General features: G+C 39.0%; 1 protein-coding gene across 23 annotated transcripts in view; it reads left to right on the top strand.

Annotated features, from left to right (window-relative positions):
• Window positions 1-20,405, top strand: part of neo1a (neogenin 1a) — a 216,798-nt gene that overhangs the window by 127,323 nt on the left and 69,070 nt on the right. For all 23 annotated transcript variants that reach the window (XM_078944218.1, XM_078944216.1, XM_078944222.1 and 20 more), the window contains exon 5: window positions 10,214-10,350. In XM_078944218.1, the coding sequence (XP_078800344.1) occupies window positions 10,214-10,350 (137 nt within the window). The remainder of the gene's footprint in view (window positions 1-10,213; window positions 10,351-20,405) is intronic.

Here is a 20,405-nt window from a genome sequence, read left to right as displayed (position 1 = left end):
CTTTTTCTTAAAACCTCGGTGGGCGCCATGTAAAAATGCGACTGCCGCCTCCCAATTACAAATGCCAATTTTGCTGAAAAACTTCAGCAAACTTGACCGTATCAAAGTAGTTTTTACATTTCCTCTTTTGATGTGATTTTTGTGGACCATTTGTTTTTGTGGGATATGTTTTGGGGGTTTATTATGTTTGCTATTTTTACTACAATTTTTTTAATTTTTGTCTCATTTAATTTTTAATTATTTTAGATTTATTTATTTATGTAAAGCACTTAGAGGTGTTCTGATGGAGGAAAAGTCCTATATAAATAAAGTTGAGTTTGAATTATAATAAAGCAGGTCACCTGGTCATTGTAGCCACTGATTCGGGTTTTGCCATCAGACTGTTAAGTTTAGTTGACTGCTTGCTTTTATGTCAGAATTTGCATGAGCAATGTGCAGATAAGGAGGCCATATCATGATTTATTAAGGTTGAGGAGCATTACATTTTGCATTGATGAAAATCATACAGTCGGGGGAGCACTTCATCAAAATAGCACAGCATAGACATTTCCAGTCAAGGTTAAAATAAGCGGCCTCGCTGCCTTCCTGCTCAGCTTATCCTAGTGTGAGATTTCATCGCCAGTTCAGAAGTTTTTGGGGAAAAGTACCCCTGCCTCTCGGAAACAAGGTCATTTCAGGGAGTGGGGGTTGGGTTAGTGGGAGAAGTTGGAAAATGGTACTCTGGAACACAAAGGGTTTGTATTTGAGTCATTACAGAAAACATCCCTCCATCTTCAGAACCTTTTGAATCCCTTTTGGGGTCATGCGGCTGCTGGAGCCAACCCAGCTACTGTTCGGTGAAGGTCGGGTACGCTGGCTACACAATCATACCTACGAGCAATAACTTAGTGTCACCAATCAACCTATGAAGCATTTTTCTAGTCTGTGGGAGAAAGTCGGAGTGAGGCGAAAAAATCCACGTGTCCACAGGAAAAAAAATCCGCAAAGAAAGGTCCCAGGCAGGATTTGAACCAAGCCCTTCTCACTATGAGGCAAGGGTGCTTACCACTACACCACAAGTCAGCTCTCATTACCGAAACATATGTCTTTAAAAACACCATAAAGTTATGATATAAGCAACTAGTAGCCTCTCAAAGCAAAGAATCAAACCACTAACTTCCAGAATAGAATCATTTTGACTTCCTGTAGAACAGTTATGTGCTGCCAACTTGATGTACAGAACGTCACATTGGTAGATTTAGGAGAAGATGGGACTTTGCTGGTAATAACGGGCGGCAGTTTCATAACGGGCTCAGGCGGTAGAGCAGGTCGTCCAACAACCGAAGGGTTGGTGGATCGATCCCCGCTCTCCCCAGCCAGCTGTCGCCCCCCGAGCGCAGCCAGCCTGCAGCCCACCGCCCCCCCCAGGGGATGGGCCAAACGTGGAGAAAGAATTTCCCCATTGTGGGATAAATAAAGTAGAAATTAATTATTAATTATAAAATCAGGTTTATGTAGAAAAGAGCATCCTAGCTTGTGTGTTTTGGTTTATGTCAGACATCTAACGTATCTTCTAGTCACGCCGCAGGCCCACATGGATAGACGTCTGTTCAGGAACTCCAGTTCCTTCATCTCTACTAAAATGATAAATGATGACAGCAGAAAGTAATGGGGCGGTTCTGTTGGCACGTTCTGCTGGGAGATTGGGACGAGCAGCACAGGCCGCCTGCCAATGCAGGACGGGGAGTGGGACTCTGTATGTCTGTCGACAGCGAGCAGATCCGTGTCAATGCTTATGCAGCACAACTCTTTTTTGTGTGTGTTTTCTTTTTTCCCTCCCATACATAAATTGTGTTTCTGGGCATAAAATAAGCGCACCTTTACCATTTTTCCCGGCAGACATCAGGCCCGTCTTATTTAAGGGCTTCACAGTTGTGCAGAGAGCAGCTTTGCAGACATGACACAGCATGGGGCACGCAGAGTTCATGTGGCTTTAAGGGACCTGCAGAGTCCAGCAGACCCATCTGAGTGGATATTATGGGAGTTTCAGACTGCAGGCTTTATCGTTATAAACTCTAATCAAACGATCAGTTTATACTGCAGGACTCTAGAAGGAAAAAGCAAATAAAGTCAGGTATGCAGGACTATGTGTCTATTTTTTATTGCAAGAGGTTTGATATTACAAGATGGTAGAAAAACATTCCGGTCGAGCCACTGGTTCAGGTTTGCTTCTTATTAATAATAAGTCATATTAAGCTTATGTGTTGATTTATTCATTTCTGCTGCCGTTTATCCTTGCATCGCACATGTCACATCTTGCATCGGAATGTACCACTTCAAATAAAAAAATCATGCCATCAAAAGTATATATACAGTATATATATATATATATATATATATATATATATATATATTTTAAATAGTAGTTGTTGTTTCCCACATGAATGACTGTCACAGTACACAATTCAAAGTTTTTTAACAAAAAACAAAACTTTAGAGTATCCTTTTATTTTCTGTTTTTATAAATTATTCTTCTCCATCGTACAAAAATTTAAAACTGCTACACATTTTCTTGAAACTGTAGAATTTAAATTTGTTTGACATAATTCAATAGATTTACTCACAGAATTCACACTAGGCTCTCTTTGATCAGCAGAAGGGCTGTTTCGGAGTCAGGAAAATAGTTGTGTTGATATGTTTTATTAAAACTGTTAGAAAATTAGTTCAATTATAAATGAGCATTAAGCTTCTACGGAGAAAAAAATGGAAAAAAAAATACACATAAACTTGATTTACAGCTTTTGCTAAGGACGAGGTGACAAAACCTTGACTTCAAGAATGCAGCCTTTTTGGAAACTAAAAGCGCATTTCACCAACTGAATAATAGAACAAGTCATTTTTGGATGTAAATTGATTCAACTCTACAAAAGAAATTTTTAAACTGTCCTTTTTATCATGTAGACGCATAACAGCTGTACTGTGAGGACATTTTTTAAATGATCACTTTATATTCAGCAGAAAAACAGGGGTCTGATCATCTGGTTGAATTTGCTGATCCCCAAATATTTTACTTTTTAGTGTCACCATTTCTGGTTTAACTCATAGGAATAAAGAGGTAAATAGGTGAAACGTGGGATCACTTTGGCCTGTTTTATGTCCAGGTATTCTAAAAGACATGAAAATTAAAAAGAAGATGTGGCCCTTTTAATATTTTGACCCCATTAAGAATGAACTAATGGAGCTAAAGGCTTAGGGTGTATCCAGACTGGACACATTTAGTCCGCTTAAAGTTAACAAGAGTTTGTTTCCCCCGATAATCCGGAAAATTTTCAGTCTCAATACCCCCAAGTGGACCCTGGTCCGGGACCCGGAACCGCTCTCTGACCCATCTTTGGAGGTGATCTTGGTTCGGCTCGCTATAAGATTCCTCAGTCTGAATACAATCTGTTCCCTAGCAGCTGGACCAAAACGGCCACCGTTGCCAATGTAAACAGAGTAGGAATGTAAGAACAGATGAGCCGCGGACAAATATAAACCAACCATTGTCGTGTTATCAAACAGAAAAAAAGAAAGGTCACAGCACAGCTGAAAACGCTTCTACATGCTTTTCTGTGTCTCGTTACGTAGCATGCGCCCGTGACATCACCCTAAAAGCTACCTTGTAGTTCCTCAATAGAATTCTGTTAGGGAAAGCCATAACACCACAATGACATCACTAAAACGTTGAAACATCTGTCCCACACGCCTGCATCTCACCTACAGTACTTAACCTTTACTCGAGGCCGGGTCACATAACCATTATTGTGTGCATTTTTGACACATATGAAATGTCCGTCGAGTGTTTGGGCCGATGGGTCTTTACGTTGCTTCAGTTTTGAACTGTTCAAATTTTAGGGTCGGTTGAGAATTACGCGTATTTTACGCGTATTTTTTGTAGTTTATATGCAATTGTTACGTAAATCTTACACAATTGTGTGTGATTTTTGCAAGATGCACACTCACTTTTGTCACTTCCAGCGATTGTTCCATGTATGTCTAATGACTTATCACGCATACCACTGATGTGCGTGTATGGCGCACGCATCACCTTCAAGTTACGTAAGTGACGTACAAATCACTGAGGAATTGCATATAAACAGTGCAATAAACATTGACAGTTCATGTTCTACGTTGATTTACATGTTCTTAGTGTGGTTTATTCGTACTTCTTCCGTGGTTTGAAGGTGGTTCATTCTGTGAAAATTTCCCCTACAGCTTTTCTCACTTTTTTCCGTGCTATATATATATATATATATATATATATATATATATATATATATATATATATATATATAGCAATGCAGTCTGCAATGCAGTGCATTGCAGACCCTTATAAGTGTTCACTACGGCCGCAGAATGCCCATAGAAACATGTGAATGAACATTTTCGTTCTATTGGGTATGGGTTCTACAGTTTTAATATTTGGTTCAGGCCACCTGTGTGGCCTATATGGGATTGCTTGCATCCACCCGTAAGGGCAGTTTTGATTAAGGCATTAATCCCTGGTGGATGTGGACTGATCAGGTTTGAAAAAAACTGCTAAGACTCCTCTATAGTCATATTTCACTTAATTGATTAAAAACAGGAAAATTGGAGATAAAGAAGCTGCATGTGGACAAATGGAGCCAACAAAAAGTGGAGGTAAATGCTCTAAGGGTGGCAGTTGTGACTGCCTGCTTGACCCAGCACACCACCGTTGTCATCGTACAGCTGATTGCTCTGTGAGAACATACTGCACCGCTCCAATCAATCGCACACTTCTGGCATTCTCTCCATCACTGACCCTGCCAGCAGTCTGAGCTACCAATCACATATAACAACTGCTGCCTCCTCTTCTTGTAGCTCCTTCAGGCTGCTGATGGAACACTTTTTCTGGAGCCACATGTCTTTCTCATATCATAGCAGTCACTTATGCCTGAGAAGCTCTGTGAGCCTTTTTTTTTATTTGTTGTATCTCGTCTGTCTGACATGTTAGCCTTCATGTTGACTTCACATAACGGGTCCATGCTTCTCCTGACAGCAGAGGGATCATTTAGCATCTCTTTGAAGAGAACTCAGCATTTGCAGCTCCAAATCAGAGCCTCACTGGTGGGCAGTTCCCACAAAGACCCTGAAGCCAGCGCACGGTTTGACATTTGCCAACTCCTAATAACAGAAACCTTGTTGTTGTTTATTTGTTCAGCGTTGCTAAAACGACAGAGCTTTAAAAAAAAAAACTGATCAGCTTTTGATCTATTTCTGAGTGTTCTTTTAATTATGATTGTGTCGATGAATAAATAGAAAAACTTGTTGGTGTTCTAGGACATAATTTCTGCAGAGCAGCAGTAGTTCATTAGAAATTCACCTCTGAGGTGTGGGCGGGACCGTTGGCGTGGAGCAACCATATAGTGTAGGTCCTCCATCATCAGAACGATGCAACAAGAATATATTAAAAACACCAAAAACACAATTTTTATTGGAGTGGGTCTTAAAATGTCCAGATAAACTTCTCTCGGACAGAATCAGAAACACGTCTGCTGTTTCACACAAGGCGCGTGTCGTTGTGGATGCTGAGAGTCTGAAAATGAGTCATCCCGGTGAGAAGAACCGCAGTGATGTCTTTGAGAAGTTTTTATTATTCTTCCTGCCCTTTGAGGATTTACCATCCGCAGCTTCAGAGTGGAATCAGCTGCTGCCTCTTCCATCCGCACGCAGCTAATCAGTGAGCGGCCAGACATTAGTCATTTACAATAATTCACTTTGAGGGACAGCATAAAGGCAGCTGCTTGCTTTATGTTCGGCTTTTCCCTGCCTCTGTCAGGCTTTCTGCTGAGAGCACGTTTTGTGGTTGTTTTTTTAACACATTTATTACTCGGTGTGTTGCTGTCACAGCAGTGTGCCTTGTGGACTCCTGGTTGTTTTCAGACCTTAGAGTTAAATGGTGTTTCCTGTCAGTGTGAAAGGCTCGACATGCCTCTCCTGACCTGACTTTGTAAATCCCCTCCTAGCTTTGAATGTGAAGGTCTGTCACATTTGTTCTGACTGGTTTTTCTTTCTGGAAAAGCTGCAGACTGTGTTAAGCTATACGGACACATGTGACACGCGTTCCAGAATGCAACATGTGACGTCGCTCAAGAACGGAGGTTTGGCATATATTGTTGAATGTCATGAGTCATGAGTTTAAGTTGTTCTGTTTATTAAAAATGTTCTTTTGCTCAGATGTTTCACCAATAGTTTTTGCATAGAGCTTCAAACTAGCCTGATTTGTTTCTTAGTGTGTATCAATAATGAGATTTCCAGTTACCTTTTGCTACCACATTTAAGTTTATCTTTTAATGAGGTGATCTTAAAATAGTTAAATAAATAAAAATGTAACCACTACTCAATCTTCCAAAATGCACACGTCAGATGACTGAGTAGAATGATAATTATTTCTATTGTTTGGACTTTGCATTTAGTAGATTAAGTTTGAAAAAACATGTTCTTATCTTCCTCTGCACAGCTTATAGTTTCTGTTTAGAAACAAAGTTCTTAAATGACAGAATTGCACAATAATAGGTCCAACTGAATTTACTGCTACTACTGGGAGGATCTTTTTTGACACTGAATCTTATTCTGGAAAGGAACTTAAATGTGCTGCTGTCAGATTAAAATAAATCAATATTGTTACATAGCCTTTTAAAAAATATAACACTATTAGATTTTAAATATTATAACAAATTAAAAAGCTACATGATATAAATAAATGGCCCAATAGCTGCAAAGCAAGTGTATTTTTATAAAAAAGAGTAGTCAGATTTTGCGGCTCTAACTCATTTTTGACAGTGAGAAACTGGACTAAATAGTTATTTTAGAGGTTGCTGACCTCTGGTTTATCCATTGCATTAATAACATAATTAAAAAAAACTCATACACACTCTTTATACATACAATATGCACACTGTATATGGTGGCAGTGGAATATTTGCAAGGAATCCATATCAGACTTTAACATCTTGTCCACACATGACAAATGAAGCTAAAACTAATATTTCCAAAATACTCAGTTATTGGTGAAAATCTGAATGTGAATGATTGTGATCCAGATCTCAGCCCATCAATCCTCCCTGTGATTATCTCCAGGATTAAATGAATAAACTCCAGGCTGGCTTGTTAAAAATGATTGTATATAAAAAGAGCCAGTCTTTTGAACGGCTCTTTGAAATGAACTGATTTAAAAGATTAGGCTCCCTAAAAAGAGCCATACATCCCACAGCTCTATTCCCATAAATGAAAGACATGGTGTTATAGAATTCTGGCCGGGCACAAACCGAAATTATTCATATATCCATCATGAACAATTTTCAAACGGTTGGTACTACCATGCATTAAAAAGGAACACCATCCATAAGTCATTACCAAATCTGAGTCCCTGATTGGTCAAAGTTCAACCTGGTTTAACTTTAAATGTGCATTAAACGGGCGACCGTGGTGTAGCGGTAGGACGGCTGACCCATGATGATAAGATCTCAGGTTCAATTCCCACCTTACACACCCATGTGTCAAAGTGTCGTTGGGCAAGACACTGAACCCCAGCTTGCCTCTGGTGGGAGGTTGGCACCAGTGTTCGGCAGCAGCGTGTGAATGGACGAATGGGACTGTGACTGTAAAGCGCCTTGAGCCTTCGAAGAAGGTAAAAAAGTGCTAAATAAGTACACACCATTTACCATAAATGGACGCATTTTTTACATAGAGCCCAAAAACTGTTGGAAAAACATGTGTAGCGATGCATGAAATGTGAAAACCAAAACGCGTGATTAGTGATTACGTAGACGTCTCATTGGAAGTTGCCACGTGATCATGCGTTGCTGAAAGCAGTGTGAACGTAGCTTCACAGAGTGTCTATATCTGCTTATAGGCATTTATTTTATTTAAACTACTTTGGAAGCAGAGCAAATCCAGTTTCGAACCAATCTTTTTCCAATATTTCCCAACAAAGGTTGGGAATGTGAAGTGACTGTTGCTGCTGTCAAAGTCTTTCTGACCCCCCCCCCCCCCCCCCCCACCCACCACCACCACCACCACCACCATCACAACTGAAACAGTTTTTGGTGACAGCAGGTCGAGTGCCACTCGAATGCACCATTCCAGCACAGACAGACGGGCAGATGGTCCTCCAGACCCGAGCTGCCAAAAGCAGAGCTTCATCAAGAGAGACAACAGGGCTAATGTGGAAATCCAGCTCGTCAGCAGTTTGTTTAGAACTAATTCAGCCTTCAGCTGCTTCCTGACTGAACTCTGCACCCCTGCATGCCTCTGCACTCCTCTGTGCAAAATGAAAAAAGAAAAAGATCCACGCCGCTCTCTGGTCTATCTCTCCTAGCCTGCTTTCTGCTTGCTGTGCCCCTTTTTTTCGGACTTCTTTCGCTGATTCACTGACTCTACCTTTCCCCCATTCTGAGTGCAGGGTTCTCTCTGGGAGATATTGATTGCTTTCCTTCCTCTCAGCCTCCTCCCACTCCCACCCTCTTACTCCCATTATGTGGGGCTTGTTGAATCAAGTCCCAGACTGCATCCCTTTGGGGAAATTTAAGTTGGGACTGTTTAAAATGAGGAAATATTCCTTTTTCCTTGACTGAAGGTTTTAATTGTAGCATATTTGATTCCTTGACTTATAAATCAAAACCAATCAACAGCTCATAGTGTTTGGGGTTGGACGCATGTCAAAAATAGTGTCTTGCTTTGCATTTTACTTGTGTAAATGACAGGAGTTATTTAAGTTTGAGGCGTTTTTTTGCTGCTTTGCAGATGTCTGCTGCCCCACTTTATCAACAGCTGATGAAAGAAAATGAAAGACTAGTGTCTTGCCACCATACAGAGTTGCAATGCTATAGACATTCCCATGGGATTACTACAAAATAAAACATGAAGAGAGCTTTGTTTGAAATATGTTCTAAAAGAAATCTGAAAATTATAAAGATTACAGAAGTTGTTATCTTATTTATGGGCCAGAATATTTTTTTTTCTGTTTTCATTAAAATACATCTCACTGCAAAAAACAGGCCCCTTAGACATAAGTCAAAAATTCTTACCTTATTTGTAGATTCTCTCTAAATAAGCAAAAAAAAAAAAAAGAAATCTGCCAACAAGGTCAGAACAATGGCTCAAGAGAATCTGTCAATCAAATGTTTGAGGTGAGGGCCCAGCAGGCACCATATGCTTTTACTGAAGCATCTGATTGGTTAGTTTATAACTTGAATAACTTGCAAAAAAAGAAAAATATTTTGAAAAAAACGTAAATTATCAAGATTTGAAGAAAAAGATATTTGAGCAAGAAGTCTATGGGATTTGGGGATTTCTTGAAACCAGATGGTTCCTGTCTGGGGGAGGGGTAGCTCAGTCCAGTGATATATATGTCTATGATCACTACTCAATACTAGCACATGTTCCCAACCTACAGATGGAAGAAGCTTAGTGCAAACAGTCAGTGGTGTAAATCCTACTCCAGACTTTTTCTTTCACAGCTCTATTCCGATATATGACAGATTTGCTGTCATAGGATTCCGGCCGGCACAAAGCGCAAATATTCATTTGTCCTTAATGATGGATTTCCAAACAGTCTGGCCTCTCTGTGTTTTGAAACGGAAATTGCCCAAACATCAGCGAATCCCTGATTGGTCAAAGTTCAGTTGGCACAACTTTTGCAGCGGAATCAATGACCACGTGTTTTATACGTGAGCCTGGCTTAAAAGCTTGCTTAGCAAAACATGGACTGAGGTTTTATTCAAAACAGTCCAAAAGGCGTATCTACATGGGTTTACATTGACTTTTTATCTAAAGCGTTTGTAAACGCCCGGTTTGAATTTGAAAAAGCCTCTGGATAAGACGAGTTTTCTTGCAAGATGGAATCTAAGCTGATTTTTCTATTAACAAGGGTCTTTTTACTTTCTGAAGATCCTGTTTTTGCTGTGTAAATGTTCTTTTTTTCTATCTTAAAGTGGGTTTTCCAGCTTTCTATCATCTTTTATTTATTGGGTGAGCTTGTTGGAGGTGACAGAGCAGAGAAATGAGGACAAAATGTAGAGTCAAACTCAGGTCAGGTAGGAAGCAGTGGAAGAATCCACCAGTTATTTTGCATTAACAGGTCTGAGTTTTGTTTTATTTGACATGTTCTCTACGGAAATTTCTATTTGGAGGGCTGTACCAAAAATGCAAATGTCCTTTTTTCTTTCTGCAGTGAAGGGCGCATTAAAGTGGTGGGTGGTGGAAGTCTCCAGATCGCCGATCTGGTGGAGGACGATGCCGGCGTTTACAGCTGTGTGGCAGAAAATTCCAACAGCACAGCTACTTCCCAGGCCGAGCTCACCGTTCAAGGTATGTTTACCATTTCAATTCCCCACGGGCAGGTCTGACACTCAACATATAATTACAGTCTCTCCAAAAACATGCTATTATGATTTTGAATCAGCCAATATGCCTAAAATGTGGTTTATTGTTCAGAGGAAATTAAAAAAGCAAGGGACAGTGAGGGCTGAATGGCTGCACAGATTGGAAATTAGCAAGAAGCGAAGGAAAATGACGTTAGACAGGAGAGATGAGGCTCCCCTGGTGGGGTTCTGGTCTCAGAGCATACTTCCATCTGTGGAAACAGACTCATTTGATCCTATTATGCTTGAGAATGAGACTTTTTTCTTTTGAGCCTAACCTTTAAAAGACAACACAAAGCAGCTCTGAGTTTAGTGAAAGGAAATGAGGAGAAGGGTTCAAAGGCAACAAGGACATTTAAAGGTTTGTAGATGTAAGAGTCAGTTTTTTCTTTTTCCAGAAAAAAATGTAAACATAAAATTGAGTTTGTTAAGGTGTTTTTGGATTTACTCTTGATTCCATCACAGCTTTGAAACAAGTGTGGATAAAAAGCGGCTCATCTGGCTTAACTTGATCATGGAAGGTGGCAGCAAACGCACATTGAAATGCCAAAAAGACTGGATCTGCATCTATTTTGCAGCAGGCAGATTCAAACTAGAGAAAGTTCACGAATGGGTAAATCAGTGTAAAAAAAGCTGCTGAAGTATTAAAGAAGCTTTATGAAGTCGCCATATGTATAGATTTTTCATCTATGCCAATTGTTTTGCTGTTTGTATTTCTGAATATCTTTTTTTGCTGCTGAAGATAAAAATAATTTTCCCATTGTGGGATGAATAAAGTTTATCTAATCCAATCTAAACTGAGTTGCTTTTCTGAGTATTCCTCTAAGACCCTGCGCTCTAAGCACCACCCCCTCCCAACCAACAAAAACTAGTGGGTTCTCACATTGTGACGTAGATAAATGAAGAACAGCCCCTTTCAGGAAGAATCTGCGCTGCCAGCAACGCCTGTACTTCATTAAAAACTTTCAATAGTGTGCCAAAGGTAATATGTTATCATATATATGGATATTATTTTCTCCGAAAGGCTAAAGAAAAGCATGTTATATAGGCGCTTTACTGTTATATTTATAGATTTAAAAACTGTACATGAGTTTATAAAAGTGAGTCAGCCCAAAACAAATGTTTAGAATATGCTTTTATATTTATTATTTTAAAAAACAGTTGTTTTTTTATTTCGACCATAATTTTTTGTCTGTGTACGTGCTTATTTCTTTTAATTCTGTTAAAATGTCGTTTGTATAAATTTAGGTTTGGACTGAATTGAAAAAAAGGGGCTTGGATTTAAGTTTTCGAACTTTCCATATAATCATTTCCCAATATATTTCTTTTTATTATGTTTATTTTTTATTTTATTAGTTCAAATAAATACATACAAAACAATTGAAGAAATGATATCTCTGGAGGTTTCAGGTGATCAGCTGACTGATTTTTTTTTCTCCCAAAACAAATTTGAGATTACTTTATTTTCAGCACAAAAAAAGCTCATAGCCAAAATAATGGGTTAATATGCTGTAGGAGGACTGAGAAAACACATGTGAACGGGTGCTGAAGGCGCACCACTTTTATTAAGGTAAATCTTTTTAATAAGTCTTTAATTTGTCATTTATTTCATTCAACGTTAACGTTTTTATGTACTGTGAGTCGATATGATGGGCAAAAACCACAAGGACGGAGTAATTTGATGGTGCAATTAACTGCAGTTTGATAAGGTTAACCACCTCCAGCCTCTTACTCACACTCACACTAGGCAAAATGAGCTCAGACACACACAATCCTCTTTTATATTATTTGACATGCTGCATTCTTCACTGGAAGAAGGAAACCCTTTTTTTTTACCCGTGATCTATTGTTTTTTTCACGTCTTGTTGTCAAAGTAAATGGTCTGATTCCGAGAAACTTCTGGCTCTACATCTAATCGGCTACACTTTCTGTAACAGTCATAAAGTACACAAACCCTCATGTTGTGTGTCTGTGTGCTTTGCCCTCATCAAGTGCGGCAACAAGATTTAGTTTGGAATCACTTTCGACACTGGGAAAACTCCCTGAGGCTCATTCTCGATCTTTATTGCATTTCACACGGTTGCACATCGGGCCATGACTCCCAATCTTTCCTCCCCAAATCCCTTCATCTGCTCGTCACCCTTCAACCTCCCTTCCATCCCTTCCCGTCACTCGCTGCGATTAAAGGAGACAGTAATGGAAAATCGGATCAGGCCACTGGAGGACACCTGACTTCATTCGTTTTCACTTTTTGAGTCTTTCCACCAATTTTCCCTCTGAACTCCTTCACGTCCCCAAGCCCTCCAGGCGTCAATGTGACGAGGCTTTGGGGGATTGATCGGCTCTCCCTGAATATTGTCATGCGACAAGTGTTGTTGTAATACAATAATGCAGTTTGATTAGTTCCAATGTTGTAGACTCAAAAGGGCAAATTACATTAGTTTCTACCACATTCATAAAGAAGCTCAATTATTCCATTGATTTGCTCCTTTGACGGCAAAAGGTCAACTGATTGCCTCAATAAGTGGTTGTGCCTCTAAAGGACACTCAAATCAATGCGGTATGAATCCATAGTAAGAGCGTAACTTTTTTTTTTTGCATCGTAACTTTCACTAAAACACCTCGGGGTTATTTTTTTCTTGGAGTGACTATGTGTTTATTTTTTCAAGTGGCTCTCCACAAACACTGGACAGTTCTGCTGAGGAGAAGTCAGCTGGGGATTTTCGTGCTGGGTTTGGCCTAAAGATTGCTTGAGGTTGTGTAATGCAGCTGATGGTGATTATACAGAAATGCACCAACATACAAACTACACGAATGTTACACAGCTCACATTTGGAGTGCTGTAGCATTTGAATAAAGGAGTTCCATTTATTAGTATTCCCTATAAGGAACATACTACATTTATAAAATGCCAGTATTTTTTTCTTTTCTCAACCTGAAAACAAAATATAAGACAAACTAAAAAATCAGTTAGCATAATTTGGGAAAGAATTTTATGCTATGTACACAACGGGCATGTATTGTGCGTTCAAGAATGCACTGAATGTGGGTTTCTGTGCACCATTTTAGCATATGGTGTTCACACTGGACTGTAGAGGCTTGGTGCCAAATGTCAAAGCAGTGCAATTGTAGCAAATCTTGCTCCAGACTTTGTCTTTTACTGCTCTATTCCAATATATGAAATATATTTGGTGTCATAAAATTCCAACCAGACACAAAGCCCGATTATTGTCTCCTTCATGATCCATTTACAAACGGTTGACACTTCTGTGTTTTGAAAAGGACGCTACACAAACTACCAAGTCCCTGAGTGGTCAAAGTTTAACTGGTTTAACTTTTGTCGGCACACAATCACCACACATTTTGTACTTAGAGCCCAAAAATGGATTTAGGAAATTGTGTAGCAATGCATAGACGTGAGAGATTCAAACCCAAAACATGCACATACGGTATATGGGTTTACATAAAAGTTGCTCCAACCCACAATTCCCAGCCCGATGTGAAGGTAGCATTTATACTTTCTGACTTTGTTTACAACCGGCTGACCCCAAACCCAGGCTAGTATGTTAACTGTGACCGAGTATTAGGGCCACCGTAAAAATACATAAATACATGAGAATAAAGTCAAAATGTGCGGAATAATGTCATAGTTTTACAAGAATAAAGTAAACAAACTATGATAAAAGTAAAAATATTACAAGAATAAAAATAAATTTTAAAATAATAAAGTCACAATTTTATAAGTTGCAATGTGAAAATTAAATTAATGAAACAAAAGTCTGTTTACTAAGGGACTTAAACATCAAAAGAACCAATAAGATGTGAAAGACGATGTATTTTCAGTGGTTATCTCAGCACTGGTTTCACAAATAAGGACAAAATAAGTCTTTTAGAGAATCAACATTCTGTTGTAAGTATGTGGACATTGAAGAGAATTTACAGGAAACTGGGTCTCTTCAGAAGTTGATTCTTTGCCCACAGTGAGTGGATTTCCAGTGTGCACACCCGTAGACCTGTGACAGATGTATATTTTCTTAGTGTGGCGCATAAATGTTAGTTTCGATGTAAAATGACGTTGCTTATTGCCCTGAGGATGGATGATCATGCAGCCTTATGTCTTTCTTTGAGGTCGACCTATGGGTCGGAATGTTATTTTAAGTGACTGCAAGGCTTTTAAGTGAATACTTTTTCTGTTCCTAGTATAATTTTTCATTTATTAAAATGTTTTTAGTTACTTATTGTTGCATATTTTTGAGTACCGGTACTTGAACGAAAATAGCTTCCATTGGACTGAATTAAGAGCATCCACGCATCAGCTGTCCTGCTTCAATCTTAATGTGCTGGACGGTTAAATAGTTGTGAAATTCAATCTTGTCAAATTTATTTAAGTTTCCCAGATCTGAAATAGAAGCATTCAGACATTCAGGAACAGGTTTTGATCAGAGCAGATCTGTGCTGAAGTTAATTAAATGTAATATTCTATAAATGTTGGGCTGTAGTACGGTTAGATATTGACTGTTGAAATAAACCAGCATAGCTCTTTAGGCTGCAGTTGACTTTTGCTGTAGACTTTATTAGTGTTGAATAGTTATATGAAATCGCTGTTTTCACACAGATGATGGTCTGCAAATGTCTGGAAAGAAATGTTAGCGGTTTCTTATTTTGCTTACTTGTGTGCATGTTTTGAAGGGTTAGGTTTAGCCTGACCTTCAGTAACATCTGTGTTTGTATTGTTCCTTACCAGCTCAACCAACCAAGCTATATTATGCCTGTTGAGTTTGTAGTTTGCTCCAATAAGTAGGAGAGAGTGGGGTAAGTTGTGCCAATTAGTGCCACCCTTCCTATTTAAAAAAACAGAAGAAGAATATTATTTACCAACACAATTTTGAAGATGGATCCATTTCACTCATCCTCCAAAGAAAGGAGATTGGTGGTTTGAGAGAAAAGACCAATTTGGTTCAAAAAACCTTTTTTTTGCCCTCTAAAGTAAAAATTTGATAGCCGTGTTTTTTTATCGGTATGTTTGAACAGTTTTAGATAAATTTGAAACAGTTCACACATGTTTTATTGCTTTAGTAAGCTACATCCCAAGTTTATGCAGTTAGCATGATGCCAGCTTTAAACAGCAGGGGGTTGCATCCCCCCCCCCCAAAAAAAATAGTGGGGTTGAGGTGAGTTGTGCCACGGGCACAACTGGAGAATGTCAAAGGAAACAAAATCAGTGCCAAGTTTCTGATGAAAACGTTTCAGAGGTCTGTTGATGGAAAGCCCATTTTCATATTTAGAGAAAATAATGGAGTCATCTCTAGAGGATGTGTTCAAAAAGCTGCCCTTACCACTCAAACCTGGTGGTGCAGCTAAAAAGGAGCATGGGCTTACTTTCCCTTGCAGGATTGACAAATGGGATGTTCAGAGTAGTAAGTTGAACCTGTGAAGAGATTCAGATCAGGATGAACTGCAAATGTTTTATTTTGTTGTAAGTATAAGTTCATATGGCCCTGCCATTGTTGAAGTACTTTGGCCTTTGATGTTGTAAACTATATTTGATTAAACCACCCACAACACAAGTACTTACTGTATATTCATAGGGGAACAAAGGTTCATATTTTCCTGCAGCATTGCTAAAAAATATGGTCTGTGTAAATAAGCAATAAAGCAATTAAATTAAATACACTTTATGTTGATTTTTTCTGCACAATAAATCGCAAATTTATTGTTATTGTGATGTCAAGCTGTGCGCTACGCATATCACAAAAAACACTGAAAAATTGCAATAAATAGTCACAATAAATTTGCTAAAACAATCTTATGGCTGCTTGAAGTATTTAACGAATCAGGATGGAGCCCTTTTATGTTAGCTGCTTGCCTACAATGTAGTCTAGAGTTGTTTAGAGTATAATTGAAGGCATGCTGAATCTTATTTAAATGAAACTAAACAATTTTTTTTTGCATTTCATTTTGATTTAAAAAAACTAGTTTACTTTTGTTTTCCATTTTTTTTTTCATTTTTTTTTTCCCAGAACATTTCTCAGTGGATAGCTTCTATAAGGACACTTTGAAAACTTGTTTTTTTTTCTATTTGATCGTCACCATCTTGAAAGCAAATGATGTTACAAGACCCTGGCCCATCGGAAAATGTTCTTGTAGTTAAAACAAACAACCTTGATAGTTGTTTAAACGTCCCCAAAAATGCAGTTTTAGAGCCGAGGGCGTTTTTTCCCGTTTTCAGGGCCAAACACAAAACACTGTATATAGTAAGGTTTATAAAAGAAAAATATAATAACAACATTGTGATATAAGTTATAATAAAGTCAATAAGTATTTTTTATGTTTTACTTTTCTTTAATGCTGTGCAATTATCTATTTTTGTAAATGCCTAACAAGGCCTTTAGTGGTTATGTTAAGCCTCGTTTTCAGAGTGGTACAGTCCAGAATTTTGAGTGTTAAAATGGACCCATTAAACCGTCCCAAACCGTATCATTTTTGGCCTGTAGGTCCATAGTAAAATAGAACGGAACGGTTAGGGCAGAGCTACTGTTGTCATGCGATGAAACCCGTTGATTGGCGGAAAGAAAGCGCCGACGTCTTTGTCGTTGCCACACAAACGCCTCTTTTCCCAATTCAAGATCCAAGCCAAGTTTTCTCCTCTTTTTGGCTGTATTCTTCTTTGCCACCCGCAACACTTTGAGAGTAGATTGTGGTCGGCGAATTTCATTAAATGACTTGTATATACAAAGTACCAAAAGCCACGTGGAAAAAAATTAGCTCCATTGCTGTTGTTGATAGCTTCGCTTTTGCTGTTGTCACACTACTATGACGCAAAGCTGCGCAATCAGTCTACACTAGACAGTAGTGACAGTCGAAATGCTCACCTGAATTGCCTGGACCATTCTAAATCGTACCGCTCAGTGGAAAAAAAGGCCTTGGTGGGACTTTTCCATCTAACCTCAAAGGATTCTGGAATGAACCAAACCAGATTCCAAAACCACTCGAAGTGGCTCTTCTCTCCAATAATAATTCTAATAATTCTAATAAATTTGAGTGATTTGCAATCTCCCCGTCTCTTCACGAGCCTGTAAAATAACTGAGGCATAAATCAGAGATGAAATCGTCACCTTTAGCTTTTACTTCAGCTCTTTGTTCTTCACAAAAATAGTCTGCTTAAACTTATATAGTTTGGATGAATCCATTTTCATGATTGGCCTTTTTAAAATCTATGCAATATAAAGGAAGAGGAACACTGCATGCTTTATCATCCTATAAAATGCAATCAAGTTGTCAAGGAGAAGATTGCAGTATTTGTGTTCAGACGACAGCCTCAGACGGCGGCGTCTGACATTGCAGCGCCGCTCACAGAACCAGCTGTAGAACCAGTGTGAGGCTTGAAGGGTCGTCATGCTCTGAACAACTGTTAACAGCAGCATTAAGGCCACTCGGACCCTATGGAGGCCCCACGCTGCGTGTTGACATACGAGCATGTGTTTACTATAGCTGTTGTTTGACATTTCACCCTCTATTAGAGCTTGCAGAAGGAAGGAGGGCACAGGCCAGGGGAGGCAGCAGATTGTGATTACAGTCTTGTGTGACTGGATCCCCACCCGGTCCCGTGCGCTGTTTGTGTGCCTGTGTGTGATATCAAAATAGAATGGAACCAGTCTGATGAGGCTCCGAGTTAGGGGTCCTCATCTGTCACGCTTATGCTTTCATGTCATCAGCTTAATTGTTGTTTCCATGTATTGCACTGGCAAGCAGGAAATCCCTACCACAATAAAAGCCTTTCCTGTGAGCTGATTGCTTTAAACTCTGTCAACAAAAGTGTTTGTACCTTTTAGCAAAAAATAAATATCACAGCAGGGGGGGTCATCGAAATGGATAAATGTACTTTTTTTTTGTAGCAAATGTTTGTGCAACACACTCCCATTGACAGCAGCCTCTGCTCTGCCTACAGCTGGACTATAACCATGCTCAGAATATTTTCTCCATCTATTCCCTGAAATAGTTTTTATGTGAATTATTTGTATCCTTTGCAGATTGGATTAAAAACGAATAGGGATTTTGGACACACAGTCTCCCTGCTCTGCCTCTGACGAAAGCACTAAAAAGATACCCAATCCTGTTTAGCTATTTAAAGAGCACTAATGCTCTCTGGCACACACCTTTTCCCCTTCTCATGTGTCTTTGCGTTATTTTGCTGGTGCCTTTGTGTTTGTGTGTCCCAGATCTGCTGCAGAGCCTTAATCCCGCTTGTTTCTTTCTAGCTGATGAAATAAAGAAAAAGGCATATGCGCTTTTAGGGCCAAAACCAATGCTTTAGTTTGACACAGAGATCCTCGTCATCGTTAAACTAAAGCTTTGCTAACAAACTAAAATGTTGTAAATGGGTTTTGGCAACTTTTAGTCAGTTGATCAGCCTCCAAACACCTCCAAAAATTAAGCGTTTAGGACCCACCCAGATGATCTTGTGATCTATTTTTAAACTGTTCGCAGTGGTTTCTTAATTATGATTATGCTGTTTTTGGACAAATCAAAAAACCTGTTGTTTTCCAGCACTATAGGGCGCACCAGATTATAAGGTCCACCATCAATAAATGGTCTATTTTTGTACTTCTGTCAAACATAAGACCCACCTAACTGTAAGGCATTAAACAAAACAAAAAGAGTCAGACATAAGTCTGTCATTAAGACTTTCTAAACTGCGTTCACAGTAACTCTAGAACTTGTTTATTACACGCTACATGTAGACCACGTTAGACGCATTAGCCGTGTTAGCATAGTCACAATACCTGAAACTCCCACCCTCGTTTGTAACACGTAAAAAAACAGACTGATAGCGCTACAAATAATGTTACTGTGACTATGTCAACTCCCACCCAACCTTGTTAGTAACATAAAAAAAAAAACGTCTGACAACACTACACATAAGCCGCGTCAGCATTTATTGCGTGTTATACAATAACACCCAGTAACACCCAACCTTTTTTTGCAACTGGTGAAAAAACAGAGCGATATTTTGACAGAGCGCTGTGCACTTCTCAAAACTGCTTCAACATTGGTAAACACAACCAGAATTAATCCATTAATAAGACCCCCGGTACTCAGAGAGCAGGGTCTTAGAGGAATAATCGGAAATGCATGAATGGATCAAAATACCACTTTGGGGTTGTTTTTAGGGAGAAATGAACATTATAATAAACTTCACAGCTCATAAAATTGATTTTGTATGATATATGTATGATATATTTGACATATCTATGTAACTTTTATTGCCCATTGCTTTTACTGCCTGATATATGTTTTTCTAAATGAAATTGTCGATACAAAGTCACTAAAAGGCATTTTCTTGCACAGAAATTTGTTTCTAAAAACAAACTGCCTCCATTTAGCTGTAAAAGCTTCTTTCATCAACACCTCCATGTTTCCACCCAATTCTCAGTCCCTCGTGTTCTAAATGTCGGAATTCTGTGAGTAAAAGTTGATGGAAATCTGCTTAGAATGAGGAGTAAAGTACGGATAGGGCAGTGCGGATAGGGAGTTACAGAGGGAATGATAACTTTATCTTGGATGAGCTTTTCAGCTACCACTTGGCTTGGGTTTTCAATTGCCACTTGGGTTCAAATGGTCACTTAATATGTGATATGAAGCAAAAAACTGGTTCTTTCAGCAAACATTTGTTTTCAAACTATGGCCTGGTAGCAGAAGCCTCAGCAGAGCTGTCTTTGAATGAATGAAAGTTAGCAGTGCTTCTGTCCTGCTATGCATCACCCAAAGGTTGTAAGGCAGGGCCTTCTGGGCAAATTGAAGTGAGCTAGAACAGCCCACTTTTACTACATTTCTATCTATAGGAGGTTCATTGTACTTTTGTTCTGCCTTTTAACTGAGAACACCCAGGGCTTTTCTTTAAAGTTCCTCCTAATTGCAGTGTAAATCGCTGCTATTTGTTTTGTAGTTTGTGGGATATTTGTCAGTGTTGCAAGAGCCTGGAAAACAAATCCCATGTGTCTT

The sequence above is a fragment of the Oryzias latipes genome, chromosome 3, assembly GCF_053564925.1.
Source record: "Oryzias latipes strain Hd-rR chromosome 3, Olatipes_Hd-rR_3.1".
NCBI classification, from domain to species: domain Eukaryota; kingdom Metazoa; phylum Chordata; class Actinopteri; order Beloniformes; family Adrianichthyidae; genus Oryzias; species Oryzias latipes.
This window is presented reverse-complemented; position numbering and strand designations above follow the sequence as displayed.